We start from the raw sequence: 19,903 nt of genomic DNA, 5'->3' as shown, positions 1-19,903 counted from the left end.
AAGTAAACCATATCCGTAACATTGCTTCATTTTCATGTTTGTCTTGCTATGCCCTCCACTTTGTAGAAAATGCTCAAGTAATCTCATATCTCCTTTAAGGGATCAGCTGAGTTTATCATCCTATGGTACTGTACCTATCTAGTCGTATGGGTATGTACTGTCGTGTCATAGTATCATAGGTACGGGCATCGTAGTGTTGGGTTTGTGTATGGTAACAGTCTACACATTGGTAAAAGAGTACAACATACATCAGGGGTACATGAAAATTAAATCAACTTGAGAACAGTAAACTGAATCAAATCAAGAACAAATATTTATTACAGAAAACATTTACAGAGTTCCCTAAATGTACCCAGTGCCCCCATCCCACTGTGTTGTCAACGAGTTTGCCGCTTATCTCATCACTTCACACTCTACATTAGTGTTGGTGTTTACAAATGCTCACACACCTGGACCAGTGGCTTATCACTTATCAAGACAATCTTATCAGTTGCCACCATCTATGTAAGCTACTTGCCCTTTTGTAGTTTTTAAGAACACGGGAAATTAAAATATTTACTCTTGTTCATTAAATACAGTGAGAAAGTATCAAATGAACTTGACAATAGTATCATTTCTTCCCGGCGATTTCCATACATACATACGCAACCTCCCTTCATCTTTGTACACCTTTCCCCTTAGTGCCTGTGTATGGGTCTCGCTTATCTCTTCTTCCAGGTGTACTTTGCCCTGGCACCCTTCTGGCCAGGCTTCTTCCTCTCCCTGTGCCTGCGATCCCTTGTTAGTAGACCAGCTGGAAGGGCAAAGAAAGGTACACTATAAATGATGGAGGGAGATATAAGATACACTTTAAATTTGGAGGGAGCTGAACTGAGTAATATATGTTTGAGCAATATTACATACTTACACCCTTTTTGATGGTGAGAGGAAGCTGTGTAAGACCTAAAAAAACAACCTGCTGCTCCAAAATAAAAATTAAATAGTTTTATAAGTGTCTTAGTACTGAAAAAGGAAGTATGTTATGGAAAGGAAGAACTAAAAATATGGGGTGTTGCAGAGTTTACCAGTGAATGGGATGAGAGACACTGGTTCATTAACCCGGTAGCAGCTGGGATCATGTTTCTTAATGGTCCCTCTAAGCGAGAATAATAAGAAAAAATCATCACTCACACAAACCATTTCATAATATATATCAAAGCATTTGTGATCAGTTTACGCATCATCTATTTTGGGGGGGTTTATATCACGGCACAAGTTTGGCCTGTCGCTGCTACCGGGTTAAGACACCAGTAAGTTGGGGAACATAACATTTATTGGTCCTGTCCAGTTGATACTTATAAAAGTTTGAAGAGAAAAGGAGATAAACTAAGGAAAATAAATTTAATCCTTACAGCTTCATCATTAATATTTCACTTAACCCTCTTTGTCTCACTTAGTCTCATCTCTCTCATGTGAAATCTATGGGAAAGATAATATTATCCTAACAGCTCTAGCTCAACAAATCCACAAGCCTCATCACCATTAATATTGCCCTTACTAAAACCCTCATCGTCTCACCTAGCCTCATCTCCCTCATGTTAAAACGGGAAAAGAAAACATAATCCGAACAGCTCCAGCCCAAACAAGTCAACAAGCTTTACTAATATTTCACTCACCTAGCCTCATCTTCTCCCTCATACTCTCATCCACGAAGGACTGAAGGGCTACCGAGGTGGCCAGACGGATGGCCCCAGAGGTGGCCGATGATCCTACGCCTGTGACCTTGGCCACCACATCCACCTTCCCCAGCAGATTCGTGAACTGCAGCGGGAACACCAACTGGAAGGAAAGAGAAATATGATGGAGTGTTATCATGCTTTTCTTCTCTTCATTTACATTTAGATATTCCCTTATGGGGCTGGACAGGCTTTGAATCTCTCCCACGTGACGATGCTTTTGTATGTTAAAGGAAATACCTGCCTTTTTGTACAGTAAAGGAAGCAGCTCGAGGGCAAAAAAAATAACCCCCCCTACAAAAGCACACTAATCACTACCCCTAAAAGAGAGTAGAATGGCCAAAAGAGAGAATTTCAGGTGGAGAGGTGTCTTAATGAAGGGGGGTGATGGGTTGTCATTATGCATATCTTAAGGAAATGCCAGAACAAGAAAGATGTGTAAGCAGGAAACAGTAACAGCCACCTCTTGTTTAGCATATTACTCATACTGTGATCTACGAAAAGGGCGTCAAGGGAAATTAAAAACAGGGCCCGAACAGTTGTACTAAAAGGAAGCAGCTCAAGGGTAACAATGAAATGGAAAAAAAATAAGAAAAAAAAGAAAGCCAGCTGAACAAAACAAAAGCCATGTAAAAAAAAACAAAAAAACCCACCAGCCCGCTAAACAAAAAAGTCCGCTAAGCAAACTATAAAAAAGCAAAGAAAAATCCGCTAAACTAAAAAGCACACTAAGACAATGAAATCCCCTAAAACATGAAAAAATAAGAGACATTAACAAAGTAAGATGAATTAAAGTAGGGGGGATAAAAACAAAAAACAATAGCCCACCTGTTCTCTGTCCTGGATCAGCTCGTAGCACCGGATGTCCTCCCCGTTGATGTCGAACTTTCCTGAGCCTCGGCCGTACACAGTGACGTGAGCTTCGGCCCACTTCCTCTTCCCCTCGCCAGTCATGTACGGAGTGCCGTCAGCGGTGTACATCAGCTGTGGGGGTGGAGACGGAGGTGGTGTGTTGTTATGATATGTGTTGATGTAATGTTTTTTTGATGTTGAAAGAAGAAAATGTAAGTGAAGAAAAAGGGAAACAAGAATGAAGAAAAGTGAAGAAAAAGAAAAGAAAAAGACAGCATAAGTGAAGAAAAGAAAACAAGTAAAGAAAAAGAGGAAAAAAAGAAAAGAAAATGAAGAAAAAGAAAAAAAAAAAACAATGAAGAAAAAGGAGAAAAAACATACGCCTGTGTGTTATGTAAGACAACCTCAGTGCTCATTTTCAAAACACATCCATACCTTATACGGACACAAAGGCATAATTCTATAACCAAAAGTGGAAGGAGACGACTGAGAAGAAGTGTAATTATATAATGCCAAAGAAGCGGACAACTTATGAAGGACGAATTGACAATACAGTAAGACTTCCCGCCAGAAAAAAAAAATACTGCTTCATCTTAAGAGCAATGATTGACCCTTAGATGGCAGCAGTATTTGTAGAGTAGCTCCCTCAAAATGAATCACCTATATACAGTCACTGCCAACCTTAGGACCGTTGCATAAATATAGTTACGCCGCATAACAGATGTTTTAACCATCGTCTATGTATAGATTCTACCGCAATCTAGAAGTGTCATATTTCTGCCATACAAAACTGACTGACTGAATTTTGGACTGTCTATATATAGTTCCACCGCTGTCTCAGGGTTAATACAAGCTGCAGAGACCCACCTTAGGGATTTCTTCCTGTTTCTGCGAGTCCACAATCTTGTTCCGGAAGCGCATGATGAAGTCTTGGGCACGGGCTGAGTGTGGGTGCTCGACAAGTCTCGTCATGGCCCGGATGAAGAAGTTGTACTGAGAAAAGAAAGACGGATGAGGGAGGTAGCTGTAACATACCGTTTTTAATCTTTTGTCACTACATGGATGAATTATGTTTGGGATGTTACAAATGAGCAGCTATTATATGCCTTAGCAGAGGAGACAAAGATGGCAACAGAAAAGCTCAGAAGGAAGAAAATTACAAAACTACCAAAGAAAAAAAATCGAATGGAAGAAAATCACAAAATCATTAAAGGAAATAAATAAAAAAGGCAAATGGAAAATATCACAAACCTATCAAAGGAAACAAACAAAAACAACACATACACTCACCCACCCACACCCACACATGCACGGTAACTTACATGTTTGTCCTGCAGCTTCTCGACGAAAATTTGTTCCAGCTCTTCCTTGGATACCCACTCCGAGCCGCCAGTGTTGCTGTGGACATGGCGAACAGTCTTACAAGTAATAATATTAATAACAACTATAACACACTACTATACACAGGAAGACAGTGAAAGAAGCTTAGTCTTAGAGAAGCCTGGATGTTCACAAGGGTTCAGGGCAAACTAGGGATCATGTGAACAGGTGTCATGTAGTTTCTGGGGGTGATGTGCTATGGATGCACTGGCCTGAGGTGTTTTGAAGGGAACTGCTGAAAGCCTATATTGGTAAGCCTTGGCCTGGTAGTGGGATGCCTCAGACTAGTGCATTCTTAGTTTTTTTTTTTTTTTTTTTTACAACAAAGGAGGCAGCTCAAGGGCACACAAAAAAAAGAAAACAATAATAAAAAAAAGCCCGCTACTCGCTGCTCCTAAAAAAGAAACAAAAGAGGTGGCTGAAAGCAAGGTAGGTAGCAAGAAGTGTGTTTATGAGTGAGCTGAGGGTGAATGTTGCTCCATAAGCACCACATTGCAAAGGTGGGAAAGATATGTGTTGAGAGAAATAAACTACTACTAGATGATAAAATGGTAAATTCCGACAAGTAGCAATGCACCAAGTTTGTTTGTGACGATGGAGAAGATGGCAATAATGGTGACCATTAGTATTCTTACAAGGCCTGGGCGCTGTCCTGGTTCAGCTTGTACTGCGACATCCTCTCAGAGAACTGATCCAGAGACATCACAGTCTTCCCCAAATCCTGCAAATAAGAAACAGGTACTTGCTCATTAATAGTACAACACACAAAATACTGAATAACTTCTCAAATACAAAACCATTTACCTTCTTCATTTACTATCAAATGTAATATTAAGTCTATATATAAAGCCATTACTAATGTTACTATCCATCTTCTTTTACTTCCCCTTCTCTCACAGTCAAGAGATTTTCAAAACACATCAACACTTTCCAGAAAAAAACAAGTTTCATCCTAACAATTTGAGGATGCTGTTTAGCAAAAATTTACCAACTTACGTGCAAGGCCTGGTAGTATGAGGGGATTCCAGTGTAGAAGAGGTGGTGGAAGGGGCGGCCACTGATGTCAAACTCAGCCGCCTTCTTCTTGGGAAACACTTCACTTGGGTGCTTCATGGCGGGGCGAGCTCGGGGTTCAAACAGGCCCGAGGGGAGGAGGTAGGCGATGGCTTCCTGTGTGTGTGTGTGAGGAGGAGGTGTGAAATTAAGGAACATGGGAGAGGAGGGAGATAAAAAGAATGATGAGGGGGGGTTGAAAAGAAAGGGGTAAAGAAAGTATGTAAGAGGGGGAAGAGGAGGATTAAGTGTGAAAATAAGGAACATGCAGGAGAAAGGAGATAAAAAGAAAGATGAGGGTGGTGAGAAAAGGAGGGGGAAGAAGAGAGTATGTAAGAGGGGTAGGAGGAGGAAGAGATACGAGAAAGATGAGGGGGTGAGGAAATGAGGTGAATGAGAGAGAGAGGGAATGTGAGTGGGTTATGTAAGAGGGGGAGGAGGAGGAAGAGATACAAGGAAGATGAGGGGGTGAGGAAATGAGGTGAATGAGAGAGAGAGGGAATGTAAGAGGGGGAGGAGGAGGATGAAGTGTGAAAATAAGAAACAGGGAAAGGGAGGCCAAATAAAGGAAAGATGAGGGGGTGAGATGGGGAGAAAGAAAGAGAATTTGTAGGTTACTTTAAAATGGACAAATCAAACTAATGCGTAAAATCATGACATTATCCTTTCTACAACCCATCTTTTTCTTCTATTCTATCCCCTCTTCATTTTACTATCCTACCTCTCTTCTAAACCAAACAACATTAACTTAGGATACATCAAACTAACACACAAAATCTTGACATCATCCCCCCTGCAACCCACCATCAGGATACTATTCCCTCCTTACTCAGCCCTCATTCTCCCACACCCCCTTCTCCCCTTCTAACCCCACAACTCACATCAATATCCTCCTGCGTAAAGGTCTCCGGATCCTCTCCCATAATGTTTGCAAGGTGACGGCGCCCAATCTCGTACTCTGCAACTTGCTCCACCATGAACTTGTCTGGAATGAGAGGGAGGAACCATTCTCTGAGCCACAGGGAGGATAAAGTTATGCGAAGTGAAGTAGTATTAACATAAGCACTACATTACTACTTTAGATGAAAACGTTTAGGTGAGGGAACTTTGATAACCCGACAAATGGGTATCCGAGAGGGACTAGCACACTGGGTATTAGTGGGTTGTTAAATACAGGGAGGTGAGCCACGAAGTTATGGTGAGAGGGAGGGAGTGAAGGGAGGGCCACGATGGGTGTGAGTGGAGGAAGGAGTTGTGTTGGAGAATGGGCTGTGAAGGAAAGGAAGCACAACCAAGCATGAGAGGACTAAGAAGAGGAGGAGGGACCATTACGACACCCACGCAAGAATAGAGAAGAAGGAAATTTCAAAAGGGAGGCCATTGCAAAGACTATCCCTCTGAACTGAAAGACACGAAAATGTTTAAGGGCTGTGAAGGAAAGGGAAGCACAACCAAGCATGAGAGGACTAAGAAGAGGAGGGACCATTATGACACCCACGCAAGAATAGAGAAGAAGGAAATTGCAAAGACTATCCCTCTGAACCTCATCTGAACTGAAAGGCAAAATTATCAGAGGAAATGTAAAATAAAGTATCAAATGGAACAGAAAATCAACAGCCACCCACGAATGAAGAAGAAGGATCCTCAAATGACCGGAAGTTAAAGGCAAAACAACCAAATTGAATAAAACTAAATATCAAATGGAGGATAATCAAAAAATAATATAAAAAGAAGTAGATACATAAAAATAACTATCAAGTGGAAAAAAATCACAAAACTATTAAATGGAAAAAAGTCACAAAACTATCAAAAGGAAATAAAAAAAAGTAATGAAAGAAAATCACAAAATTATCAAAAAAATAATAAAAACCACGTGGGAAAGTATCACAAAACTACCAAAGGAAATAAAAAATAATGGAAGAAATTGCAAAACTATAGAAGGAGAAAAAATCACAAAGCTATCGAAGAAAAAAAATGCCGCATGGAAGAGAAGAAACACACACACACACACTGGAATAAAGGAAACAAACACCAGTAATCCCTCTGAACTTCACCACCAACCCCAGAGCCTCACCATGTGCCTCGGCCCTCTCCTGGTACGCCTTCATGGACTTGCTCACTCTGACGACATTCTCTCCCTCGGGTGCCTTGCTGCCTCCCACGGATGCTGAGGCGGCTGTGTTGGTGCTGCATGGCTGGGTGTGCTGAGGGAGAGAAAAGAAGAGGGTTTGCATGGATCTTGTCACTATTTTCATGCTGTTTTGATCTTTGCGCTCGTTACTACATTTTCCAAGATGTTTGAAGGTCGGCACAGGATATATATAACAATAGGAGAGTATTTCATAAGATAGAAGAGGGTTTGCACAGACCTATCATTGCTATTTTTACGCTTGTTTTGATCTTTACTCTCGTTCCTACGTTTACTGGGAGGTTTGAAGTTTGATAAAGGACATATATGACAACAGGAGAGTACTTCGTAAGAGAAAAGAGGGTTTGCTGAGACCTTACATTGCTATTTCCCCTAACACACTGATGAAGAAGGAGCTATTTTCACACTTGTTTTGATCTAAACGCTCTTTTCTATGCTTTCCGGAAGGTTAAAAGGTTGGTAAAGGATATTAAATGACAACAGAAGGGTACCTCGTAAGATAGGAGGCAAGAAATGAGGGACTAATAAAACCAATCTTTACTGAAAATATTGTACTGATATGGTACTTGCCTCCTTGTGCTTAATAACGCAATGCAAACGATTGATTATAACTGAGATAAATGTTTTTGGTACAGGACAAATATGGCAACAGGAGAATACTTCTTAAGGTAGAAAGTAAGATATGGGGCGTTAACCAGTCTTTACCAAGGGATAATAGTGTAGTGATACGGTGCACGCCTTCTTGTCAATAATGCGATTGATTATAACCGTGAGATCAGCTGTTTCTTCACTCACCTGTAGTCCTGAGGCCGCCCTCGGGTGTGCCACGCAGGAGGAGCGGAGGAGGCTGCCGGAGCGACGCAAAAAGGTCGACACGAGACTCGCCATCCTTGCGATTCCCCGGCGGAGTTATCTTAAACTTGAACTTGATGTCACAGGTCCCTCAGACTTTGTTTACAAACGATTACTATTACGAAGCTGCTTCATCCTCTGTAACGGCGCCAAATAAGTGCGGGCCCGGGCCCTTTGTTATGTAGCTGATGAAAGATGACAGGTAATGAAAGAAGAAGAAAATAACAATAACCATCAGTGAAAAGTACAGCACATATCCGAGACAGCGAGAAAAACACATCAGGAAGTGCCGTTACAAAGGCAAACAGAAATGGAGAGGGGTTTGAGTTTGAGTTTGAGTTTGAGTGGGATGTAAGAAAGTGGAAGAATGTGATAGATATGGCAGTTAAAGATGAGGGATTGAGCAAGTGGAAGAATGAGATGGAAAGAAAGGAAACTCTCGACTGGTATAGGGAGAAAGAGGCCCCAAAGTGTGAGGTGTGGTATGAGGGAAGCCTGGGAGGTGATCTTCTTTTCCGTGCTAGAGCGCAGTGTCTGGATGTGAATGCAAGGAACTATAGATGGTCTGAGTCCCGCAGCAAAGTATGCCAGATGTGTGACAGGGGTGTGGACGAGACTGTGCAGCATGTAGTGCTGGAATGCAAGAAGTATGACAGGGAGAGAACGAAGATGATGCATGTGTTTTTGAGCGAGATGGGACGTGATGTAAACGGGAGGACTGGAAAGGAGTGGATGGTGCTGCTGCTGGGGCTCAGTGGAGAGACGAGTGGACGAGTGATTGAGGCAGTGAAAGAGTTCTTGGAGGGCATGTGGCGTGAAAGATGTAGGGAATGATATCTTGCCCCGAGAACATTGACTTCCCGCATGTTTTGTTTTCTTTTCACAGGAGCTGCCGATATAAAGGCCTGGCTGGGGAGAAATCCCGAGCCATCTGTGACATCAAGATCAAGATCAAGACCGAACTACAACTGAACTGAATTGAACTATACCTGCAACAATAAACTATCAATCAATCCATAATTCTGGGGGTTGAGATGGCATGTTCCTCCCTTCTCCTTTGTTATATACCTGCAACCATAAACTATCAATCAATCAATCCATAATTGCATCGTTTAGTGTTCCGTTGCGTTGGCAGAATGGAGTGTCAACAATCAACAGTCCATTCTCAATTTTGGCGGGAGGTCGCTCGTCTATTTTGTGCTTATTTAACCATCTACGCTGTGACTACTGCAGAAACTATGGTGTGACTGGCGAGTATAATCATGTCGCGTTACCTTGTGGGTGAAATATACCGTTTACCGTTTACCGTTGATGAGGTTATAGTCGTGATAAGGTTATATCAGGCAAAGGGAGGAGAGCCAAGATCACGCATTTGCAGTGTCAAGTTTGATGCACACGAAGGACGGGTTTTTCTCAGTTAATTGTGTGACTGTTTTAATACCGTGTGATAAAACGTATATAGTTGCGATTAGTGCAGAAACTATGGTGTGCCTGGCGATTTTATTCGTCACATTATCTTGTGGGTGGAGTTGTAGTGATAAGGTTATATAAGACAGAGGTGAGGACGAAGATTGTTGTGTCAAGTTTAATGCTTATGAAGAAGGGATTTTCTCAGTTATCTGGATCTGGATAGTTATTTGTGCGACTATTGCAATGCTGTGCGATGAAACGTAATTGTGAGTAATGCAGAAACCATGGTGTGACTGGCGAGGTTATTCATGTCACGTTATTTTGTGGGCGTAGTAGTTGTGATAAGGTTGTATCAGAGGGAGGTGTGTCAAGTTTAATGCTCACGAACAAGTTTTTCGCAGTTAATTGTGTGACTTGCAATACTGTAGAGTGTAGTTGTGGTATATAACAGGAGGGAGGAACATGCCATCCCAACCCCCTGGCATTCCATAGTGTGAAAGTTATTATTATTGTGCTCCTCACCCCGTCCCCTAAAATACTTCACAATGAAATACTCCACGTGAAATTGATCTCTTTCTTGGTCACTCATCTATACTTGCAGTAACTATGGTGTGACTGGCGAGTATATTCATGTCACGTTACCTTGTGGGTGAAATAGTCTCAATAAAGTTGTATAAGGGCAGAGGAAGGTGAGTAAAGATCATGGTGGGAACGAGAAGGGTTGTGTCAAGTTTAACGCTCATGAAGAACAAGTTTTTCTCAGTTAATTGTGTGACTTTTGCAATTCTGTGTGATAAAACTTAGTCTGTACTTCAAAAAGGTGCTTATCTGTTGTGTGACGTGAATAATACTTTGTTTAATGGTGTTCTCTACTCATAACAATGGAAATATATCAGATAACAGGCACCAAGTAAATTCATGACTAATATGCAATTCTCATCCCTGTAGCCATGTCCTTAACTTGGAAGGTGACTGTGTAGTGCCTTGACCGCTCCCCTGCCATCCTTCTCCTTGTTGTTGCCACCATGGTCAAATCAAAGGCTTCAAAGGTGAGTTTACCAGCTCCATGTCATAGCTCAGTCAGGTTAGAAGGTGTTAATGCAGAACTACACCCTGCTCTCCCTGGGGGTTGATAATAATTTGATCTCATAGGTTTTTGCATGCTAACCATCATCGATAACTTTCCGTTGCAAATTACTTATTTCGCTGACTTACGATATTATCAGTTTCAGGTTACTCTCCATGGTGGTGATATATTGCTATTTTAGTGGTGGCAGGTTATAGTCTGTTAGTTTTATTCTACAAATGAAAGACAGACAAGGTTGTGAACAAATTGAGAAAAATACATTTGCATAGTTTTTCTTTCAATACGAGAACAGTGGAGTTATTTATTATATGGGGTTCTATATTGTCATCTCATTCTTTCCTCACAGTCGGTGCAGCCACACAACCAGAAGAAAATCACCTCATTCTTCAGTTGTGTTCCCCTGAAGCGGGAACCAGATCACAACGGTGGGGTCTCGCCCGATCCTAAGCGTTCAAACAGCAGCACCGCCACCGCCGCAACATCAGGCGGGGAACAGAACCTTGAACCCTGCACTAAGAACCTCTCTCAAAGGCTTGGCTCTGGCCCCTCAAAGCTGAGTCTTGGGCGACCGAGGAGTGTGCTGAAGGAGAAAAGTCAAGTGTGTTCTGATGACTCGGATGTCGTCTTTGTGGGTGACGGAGGGACTCGGACTCAGACCAAGAAAAGCTCCCCTGCTGCTGCCCCTAAAACCAAGTCAGGGAAGGAAATGCGAGGCAAAGGAAAGAGGAAGGGATCGGAGAATGTTCCTGGGAGAGGCAGCATTGCCAGTCTGTTCAAACTGAGGCTAGGAAGTGAGTCAAAGCTAGGGAGTGGGAAACCGACACACAGAAAGGTGGTGGAAGTATATTTGTCTGATTCCTCTGCAGATGATGCGGGAGACGATGACAAGTTAAACAGAGCAAGGAAAGAGGAAGAGGAGGAGGAGGAAGAAGATGAATTTCCTGACTCCACTCCGGATTTACGCGATAAGTATGACTGCGGAAAGTTAATCATAGGCAAGGCTGAGGGAGAGTTCACATCTGACTCTGAAGGCTCACCCGAGAAGCTTCAAAAAATAAATAAAGCGAAAGAGGAAAAAGACTTGTTCATGACATTGGACTCTGAGGATTTGTGCACCAACGAGGCAGTGAAAACAACCACAAAAGGGGAGGAGGTAAAAAAGGTCTTAACATCCCCCCGACATGGAGTTTCGGGTATTAATAGATTAGGAAAAACAAGGAAAATAGAGGAGGAAGAGGACACAATTGAGGCACTGATGTTGATTGACAAGGAGGACACATGCACCAGGATTGAGTCTGGAAAAGTTAGCAAGGAAAAAGCTGAGGAGGAGAGAGCCTTCATATTATCTGATCTCTCGGAAGACTTGTTTGACAGCCCACAGAAAAATAAGGACAGATTGAGTCACAGAAAAATACAGAAGTCACTGAAGAGGGCGGACAAGATTGGGACAGCGACAGACACCACAAAACAGGAATCAGACAGTGGCACCAGCAGCGAGGACGAGAGTACCCCAGACTTCCTCGCGTGCTCCCAGGGCTTCCACCTCAAGGGGAAGGACGAGACCGACAGAACCTCAAAGAAATCGAATAAACCCCAAAACATATTAAAGTTACAAATGGAGGAAATCTTTTATGATGAATCTCTGGGAATGCAATCACAAGAGGAGAGCATTGAGCTGTTTCCTGAAGTGACGGCAGCCCTCCGAGAAGCGAACACCAGAAACAAGACACAAGAGGCTGCAAATGACATTCTTGAAGACTCACCGATGATGGAACTTACTCAAAAGGCCACGAGTGATGTCCCCAGTAACTCAGAGGATGCCAGGCTTAAAGAAAGTCTGCCTGGCACTCTGAGGATGAAAATCAATGGGAATGGCACCCTTGGCACTCCTGAGGTTGATGGGGATGACACTCCTGCTTCGCCCAGCTTTAAGATCGACTGGAATGGCACCCCAGAGAAGAAACATAAAGGTGCCAACTCTCCAGGCACTCTCAAACTCAATGGGGATGATGCACCAATAGATAAACTAAACCACGGTGGCACTCCCATGGATGTCGTGAGTAGTGATGACTCTCCTGAAGCTGAAATTAATGGTGATGATATTTCATGCACCCCTGACGGTATAATGGGTGGTGACGGCCTTATGGAAGCTAAAATTGATGATGATGAAATTCCAAGCACCCCTGACGGTATTGTGAATGGTGACGCTGTTTCATGCACCCCTGACGGTATTGTGAATGGTGATGGTCTTACGGAAGCTAAAATTGGTGACGCTATTTCATGCACCCCTGATGGTATAATGGATGGTGACGGTCTTACGGAAGCTAAAATTAATGGTGATGAAATTCCAAGCACTCCTGATGGTATTATGAATGGTGACGGTCTTACGGAAGCTAGAATAGATGGTGATGAAATTCCATGCACTCCTGACGGTATTGTGGATGGTGACGGCCTAAGGGAAATGAAAGTGAATGGGGAGGACACTGCAGAAAGTAAAATGAATAGTGATAACATTCCTGGCACTCCCATTAGTGAAACTGATGGTGGTGGCACTATAGAAAGTAAAATTAAAAGCTACAACATCCCTGGCACTCCCAATGGTAAAACTAAGGGTGGTGGCACTGTAGAGGCTAAAATTGATAACATTCCTGGCACTCCCAAGGGTAACATCAATGGTGGTGGCTCTCCAGAAAGTAAAATAAAAAGCGATAACATTCCTGGCACTCCCAATGGTAAAATCAATGGTGGTGGCACTCCAGAAAGTAAAGTTAATGTTGGCACTCTTGGCACTCACTCGAACACACCAAGAACCCCCAAGAACAAGGGTGCCAAGGGGGAGGCGACAGGGAAGCTCTCACGCCAGGAGGAGATGGACTGCCTCAACATTCTCGAGATGTTTGAGGAGATGTCGCCCTTCAAGCAGAAACCCTCGGAAAGCCGCACCGTCCCCAGGCTGCTGAGAGATGACCCGTGAGTGAAAGCTGTCGTGTGTCCTTGTGTTATGTGTGTTATATCTGTAGGCTGCTCTCTCTAACCCACGCTTCCATATTTTTCCCCCCAAACGCAGAACGGTGAGGAAGTTTTTAGCCGAGGGTGGGCAGGGTGAGGAGACGTACGCGGCCCAGGGTAACTTTGGGCGGCACCTGGTGTTGGCGGTGGAGCGGGACACAGCGAGCCGAAAGACCGAGCTGGAACTTGTGTCGCCCGAGAATGTTAGGAGGACCTGCACCCTGGCCGGCATGTGGTGGGTAGTGTGTGTGTGTGTGTGTGTGTGTGTGTGTGTGTGTGTGTGTGTGTTCTTACCTACCTCACTTATAAGCCTTATTATTTTTACCTCTACTCTTTCCTATACTTCTTTACCTATTTACTCCTCTATCCTATTATTTACCTTACTTTTTACTTTACTATTTACTATTTTATTTTATACCTACTTACTCTATCCTATTTACCTCTTTACTTATTTGCTCATCTGCTTTGCTCTTGCTGTTTACTCTTGCTCTATTCCTACCTATTTTCTCTTACTTACTTCATCTTCCTCATTTACTCTTTATTTATTCCTATTATTTACTCCAACTTATTTACTCCTTCCTATTTACTCACCTATTTACTCTTACCGAGACACTCTTACAATTATCACAGTTTACCACATAATTCCTCATTTTCCCTCTCCACTGCAGGTCAGACACAGTGATTCGCGATGGAGACATTATCCACATTCTCCTCACTGATCCTGTCGACAACCACTACCACATTGACAATAACCAGGTGTGTTTCTGTAGTAGTTGTAGTAGTGGTAGGAGGAGGAGGAATAAAAGTTTTGGCAGTTGTAATAGTAGTAGTAGAAATAAAAGTAGTAATAGCTGTAGTAGTAGACTCAATAGTAGTATGTAATAGCTGTAGTTGTATTAGTGGTGGTCATCATAGTATTAGTAGTAGTAGTAGTGCCATTAACCATCCTCCCCTTCCCCCCCAGGGCCTGGTGGTGGTTCATCCTGACCTCCTGCTCTCCAGCACCACCGTGGTGTCCGGTGTATTCTGCCGCCGCCGCGCCGTGCTGTCACACTGGCACCGCGAGACAGACTCCAACATGGTCATGCTGGTTGGCACCCTGGTGCACGAGCTCTTCCAGGAGGCCGTGGTGGACGCAGCAAAGGGGGGGCTGGGGCAGCTCACGGAGGGGAAGTTAAGGACGATGATTGACCGCCTTGTTTGCCGTAGAAATGTTTTCCGGGACCTGTACTGCCTGGGCCGCACGCTGCAGGCCCTGAAGGAGGAGATGGTCGGCTTCATCCCGCGTGTGCAGGCCTGGTGCCACCGCTACCTGGGCCGGGGCAGGCAGGGGATGGCCGGGGGGTCGTACAAGTGGCCTGGGAAGGTGGTGGCCGTGCAGGACGTGGAGGAGAATATCTGGTCACCGCGGTTTGGCCTCAAGGGTAAAATAGACATGGTGGTGCGTGTGGAGGGGCCGGGGGGTCCGGCCACCCTCCCTCTGGAGTTGAAGACCGGCCGGGCAAGCTTTTCAGCCGACCACCGTGGCCAGCTGGCCCTGTATGCCATGATGGCCTCAGATCGCCGGCCAGACCCCGGGGTTGGGCTGCTCCTGTACCTGCGTGAAGGGGCCATGGAAGGGGTGACGGCCCCGGCCAGGGAGCGCCGGGACCTCCTGTGCCTCAGGAACGAGCTGGCACAACACCTGACAAGCCGCCCCGAGGTCACCGGTGAGGTGGAGCCGCCCCCCCTGCTCCTGCCCCCCCCTATCGACCATGAGCGGGGGTGCCAGAAGTGCCCCCACCTGGTGACCTGTGCCACCCACCAGGTGCTGAGGGGCGAGGTGCCCCCCGACCCCCACCCCATGGCCAGCCTGGTGCCCCAGCACACGGCCCACCTGTCCCCGCAGCACCTGGAGTATTTCCGCCACTGGTGCCTCCTGATGCAGCTGGAGGCGGGGGAGGAGCTGGGGGGCGGCCGGGCGCTGTGGTGCCGTGGGCCCGTCCACCGGGAAGGGAAGGGTGAGTGCCTGGCCTGGCTGGTGGTGGCGTCCCCGCCCCCGGTGGAGGTGCAGCCTGGAGCTTTCCTGCACACCCTTGTCAGGGGGTCCCGCCACCCCGGCCCTGCCCCACCCCTGGCCAGCGTGGGACTGCACACTGGGGACATGGTGGTGGCCTCCTCCACCACGGCGCTGGCCCTGGCCGCCGGCACCATCCAGGGGTTCAGCGGCGGTGCGGTGCTGGTGGAGCTGGAGCGCCCGCTGCCGGCCGGCCCCGCCCACCACTATCACCTTGACCTCTTCCAGTATGCCAACTCCTGCCGGGTGCCCATGCTGAGCCTGGGCCGCCTGATGCTGCCAGAGCCACGGTCTGAGGCACTGCGCCGCCTTGTAGTGGACAGGGCTGCCCCAACCTTCAGGAAGCGCCTGCCCCGTAAGGTGCTGGACAGTGCCCCGCTGATGAAGCACCTCAACACGGAGCAGCGCCGGGCAGTGCTGAGCGCAGCGTCGGCAGAAGACTTCCTGCTGGTGGAGGGCTTCCCCGGCACGGGCAAGTCCTCCACCGTGGCCGCCCTGGTGCAGGTGCTGCTGCTGCTGGGCCGCTCAGTGCTGCTCACGGCCTACACCAACTCAGCGCTGGACAGTCTGCTGCTCAAGCTGCACGCCAAGAAGGTGGACTTCATGCGGCTGGGCCGGGCGCACCGCATCCATCCTGACCTGGCCGGACACACGGAGGAGGCACGAACGGGCCAGGTGACCAGCGTGGAGCAGCTGGCCGAGGCGTACGACAGCCAGCGCGTGGTGGCGGCCACCTGCCTGGGCCTGACACACGCCCTCTTCACACGCTGCAGCTTTGACGTCTGCATCCTGGACGAGGCGGCCCAGGTCCTGCAGGCCACGGCCCTCGCCCCGCTCTTCCTCAGCTCCTCCTTTGTGCTGGTCGGTGACGCCCACCAGCTGCCGCCGCTCATCCGCAGCAGCCAGGCCACCCTCTGGGGCATGGCAGAGACCATGTTTGAGCGCCTGCAGTGCCCTGAGGCCACCATCACCCTCAGCGTCCAGTACCGCATGAATGGCCCCATCATGGCCCTGGCCAACACCCTCACCTACCAGGGCTTGCTCAGGTGTGGCTCCCAGGACCTTAAGACTGCCACACCTGCCCTGCCACACTACCAGGTGAAGCCCCACTAACACACACACACACACAATATGTATAAAGTGTGTGAAAGTTACATAAGAAAGTTGCTAAATAGAGATTGATTAAATATTTAGGGAGAAAGTTCTCAGATAAACAACTTCTATTCAGGAGAGGGACGTCGTGTATTGAAAGCATGTTGAGTGGTCTTATACGAGAGTGATAGATGTCATAGAGGAAGGAGAAGGATGGATGATAGTGTGTTGTACTTGGATAAGAAGAAGTCATTTGAAAAGGTTCCACACAAGAGTCCTGCAGGGGTCAGTGTGGCACCAATAATGCTTTTGATTTATATATAAGGTAGGAGGCGTTTGGCAGGGAAGGGGCATAAGGGACAAAGTAATTATTTTGTAGTTTGAACTGAGGAAGGCAGTCACCAATAATGTTTTTGATCTATGTATTTATTATGTATGTACCAAGCAGCCACATCAGCCTCTTTGCAGATAATGTATAATTCAGGAGAGTGAAAGACCAGAGAGAGGTGAAGAGTTACAATGAAGCTTAGACAAGATATACAAATGGAGTCAGAAGTGGGAAACGGGATTAGATTCAACGAAACATCACATTGGAAATAGGGTTGAACAAGAATAGGCCCTCGTTAAAGTAGTGCATAGTTTACCCAGCACTTTTCACGTCTATTCCCTCCCTACTTCACCCAGGCCCTAGTGGAGGCGGGAGAGGTGTCGCCGTGGCTGCAGCGAGTGGTGGCGCCAACCCTGGAGGCGTCGGTGGTGATGGTGGACACAGCGGGCCAGGCGGGGGAGAGCCAGGCCTCGGGGAAGACACTGGCCAATCAGAGAGAGGCTTGGCTCAGTGTTATGGTGGTGAAAGCACTGCTGAAGGTAAGGGAACTACACACACACACACACACACACACACACACACACACACACACACACACACACTCACACACACATACACACACACACACACACAAAGAAAAAAAAAAGTAAATGGAAATATGAAAAAAAATACATAAATAGATAAAAATATGATAATAGTAAAAGAAAAAGAAAGGGAAAAAGGAGAAAAATGAAAGACATAAAGAAAAGTTGCCACATCAACCACTAAACAATGACATACATCGCTCAATTTCATCATTATCCCTCTTTTAACAGGCTGGGTTGAGCGCTGACGACGTGGGAATCATTGCGCCATACCGAGGACAGGTCAGGCTGGTGAAGGCAATGCTGGAAAAGGACACGAAGGAGGAGGAGAAGGGAGAGAGGAAGGAGAAGGAGGGCCAGGGCAGCAGCAGCAAGGTTGAGGTGAACACAGTGGACCAGTACCAGGGGAGGGACAAGACCGTGATCATCTGTACCTTTGTGCGCTGCGGGAACACTGATGCAAAGGTACGTATTGGGGTCATCATCATTATCATCGTTTAACGCCCATTTATTCCCTATGGTGGGGTTGGACGTGGGGTGACATTTTATTCTCTACTCATGAAGGAACCACGAATGAATTTTTATTAGGGTCTTTGTTTTAGTGTTTTAGTTTGGTCGCCTCATTCTGTCATACCCCAACCCCATTACCCCATCACCTTTCCCATTCCTAGCCACACCCTAACTCTCACCCCCTTACATGTCTTTCCCCAACAGGCTTCAGGCATCCTAGGACATCGCAAAAGACTAAATATTGCCCTAACCTAAGACTTGTCACCTCGTTCTGTCTTAACTCAATTCCATCAGCCCATCACCTTCCCCATTCCAAGCCACACCCTTCCTTTCTCACCCCCTCATCACTCTTTCCCCAACAGGCTTCAGGCATCCTAGGAGATCGCAGAAGACTAAACATTGCCCTAACCTAAGAATTGTCACCTCATTCTGTCTTAACTTAATTCCATCAGCCCATCACCTTCCCCATTCCAAGCCACACCCTTCCTTTCTCACCCCCTCATCACTCTTTCCCCAACAGACTGCAGGAGACTAAATATAATCCTAACTTTACATTACTTACCTCATTCTACCTTACCTCAACCCCATCCCTAGTCACACCTTTCCTCTTCCCTAGCCACACCCTAACTCTCACCTCCTCACCACTCTTTTCCCAACAGGCTGCAGGCATCCTAAGAGACCACAAAAGACTAAACATTGCCATAACTTTAGAATGGTCTCCTCGTTCTGCCTTACTCCAACCCAATCCCTAGCCACACTCTTCCTTCTTCCTCTCACCCCCTCGCTTGTCTCTCCCCAACAGGCTTCAGGTATCCTAACAGACCGCAGGAGACTAAATGTTGCCCTGACACGAGCTAAGCGAAAACTGATCCTCATAGGCGATGTGACCACCCTCAGCCACTACCACCCCTTCTCCTGCCTCCTGAATGCCCTCACGCCCCAGCAAGTGTACAAGCTGGCCCCAGGAACGGATGGATTCAGCTGGAAGGAGGAGGAGGTTCAGGACGCGTAGGAAAGGCTTTGTTGTGGTTCTCGTAAGACTGATGGTTTTGTGAGAAGCAAGAAGGATGTGAAAGGATGAAAGTTGAAGATAAATGAACCACAAAAATCTTGCAAGGATCGATAGAAATACTAGAAGAAAGAACGATTTAAAACGATGAAGAAAAGGCCATAATATCATTCTTGCAAAGGTTGTTTTCTGGGAGAAGTTGAAGATAAAAGGGCCAGAAAAAATAGTGAAGGAATGAACAAGAGTATTAGAAGAAGTTGTAGAAGAAAAGGTTGAATTTGAAAAGGATGAAGAGGTTATACTTGTGGTTCTTCTTTGTTTATTCTACAAGAAGGTGGAGATAAAGGGAGCCAGAAAACAATAATGAAAGAGTGGATAGAAGTAGCTGAAAAAGAAGTAGTAGAAGAAATAATTATGTAAAAAAATGAAGAGAAGATTATTTTATTAGTTTGTCTTTTTTATGGGATAAGTTTGAGATGAAAGAACCAGAAGAAAAAAATAATGAAAGAATTGACAAGTAGGAGAAAGTACAGTTTAAAAGAATGAAAAAAATGGTTGTATTATGTTAAAAGGGCCTGAAAAAAAATAGTGAAGCAATGGACAAGAGTATTAGAAGAAGTTGTAGAAAAAAGATGAATTTAACAAGGATGAAGAAAAGGATAAGTTTGAGAGAAGAAAGAAAATAAAAAAATAAAAAAAAAAAAAGGAGAAAGAGGAGAAAAAGTTGAAAAAAAAAAATGGTTTGTTTCTGGTTTTTTTTTTTTTTTTCTGAAGAAAAGAAAAGAAAAAAAAAAAAAAAAAAAGAAGAAGAATTGAC

General features: G+C 45.5%; 2 protein-coding genes across 4 annotated transcripts; one reads left to right on the top strand and one right to left on the bottom strand.

The window, feature by feature from the left end:
* Nucleotides 1–281: 281 nt before the first annotated feature.
* LOC126999385 (28S ribosomal protein S9, mitochondrial-like) lies at nt 282–8,111 on the bottom strand. Its single transcript, XM_050861932.1, has 10 exons — nt 7,945–8,111; nt 7,075–7,204; nt 5,882–5,985; nt 4,944–5,117; nt 4,583–4,668; nt 3,890–3,965; nt 3,435–3,560; nt 2,544–2,699; nt 1,656–1,818; nt 282–793 (listed from the first exon to the last, which is right to left on the bottom strand). The coding sequence occupies exons 1-10, from the start codon at nt 8,035–8,037 to the stop codon at nt 702–704; spliced, it is 1,200 nt and encodes a 399-aa protein (XP_050717889.1). The 5' UTR covers nt 8,038–8,111; the 3' UTR covers nt 282–701.
* Nucleotides 8,112–9,113: 1,002 nt separating this feature from the next.
* Nucleotides 9,114–19,754, top strand: LOC126999379 (DNA replication ATP-dependent helicase/nuclease DNA2-like). Of its 3 annotated transcripts, none has more exons than XM_050861925.1 (9): nt 9,114–9,251; nt 10,360–10,460; nt 10,845–13,468; nt 13,566–13,742; nt 14,176–14,263; nt 14,472–16,661; nt 17,340–17,522; nt 17,799–18,032; nt 18,880–19,754. In XM_050861925.1, exons 2-9 carry the CDS (start codon nt 10,437–10,439, stop codon nt 19,087–19,089), a joined length of 5,730 nt encoding a protein of 1,909 aa, XP_050717882.1. In that variant the 5' UTR covers nt 9,114–9,251; nt 10,360–10,436; the 3' UTR covers nt 19,090–19,754. The 3 variants fall into 3 exon arrangements, with proteins under 3 accessions (XP_050717882.1, XP_050717883.1, XP_050717884.1); XM_050861926.1 differs by having other exon boundaries at nt 9,164–9,278; XM_050861927.1 differs by having other exon boundaries at nt 9,168–9,242.
* The last annotated feature ends 149 nt before the right edge of the window (nt 19,755–19,903 follow it).

Source organism: Eriocheir sinensis, chromosome 16 (genome assembly GCF_024679095.1).
Source record: "Eriocheir sinensis breed Jianghai 21 chromosome 16, ASM2467909v1, whole genome shotgun sequence".
In the NCBI taxonomy this organism is placed as follows: domain Eukaryota; kingdom Metazoa; phylum Arthropoda; class Malacostraca; order Decapoda; family Varunidae; genus Eriocheir; species Eriocheir sinensis.
This window is presented reverse-complemented; position numbering and strand designations above follow the sequence as displayed.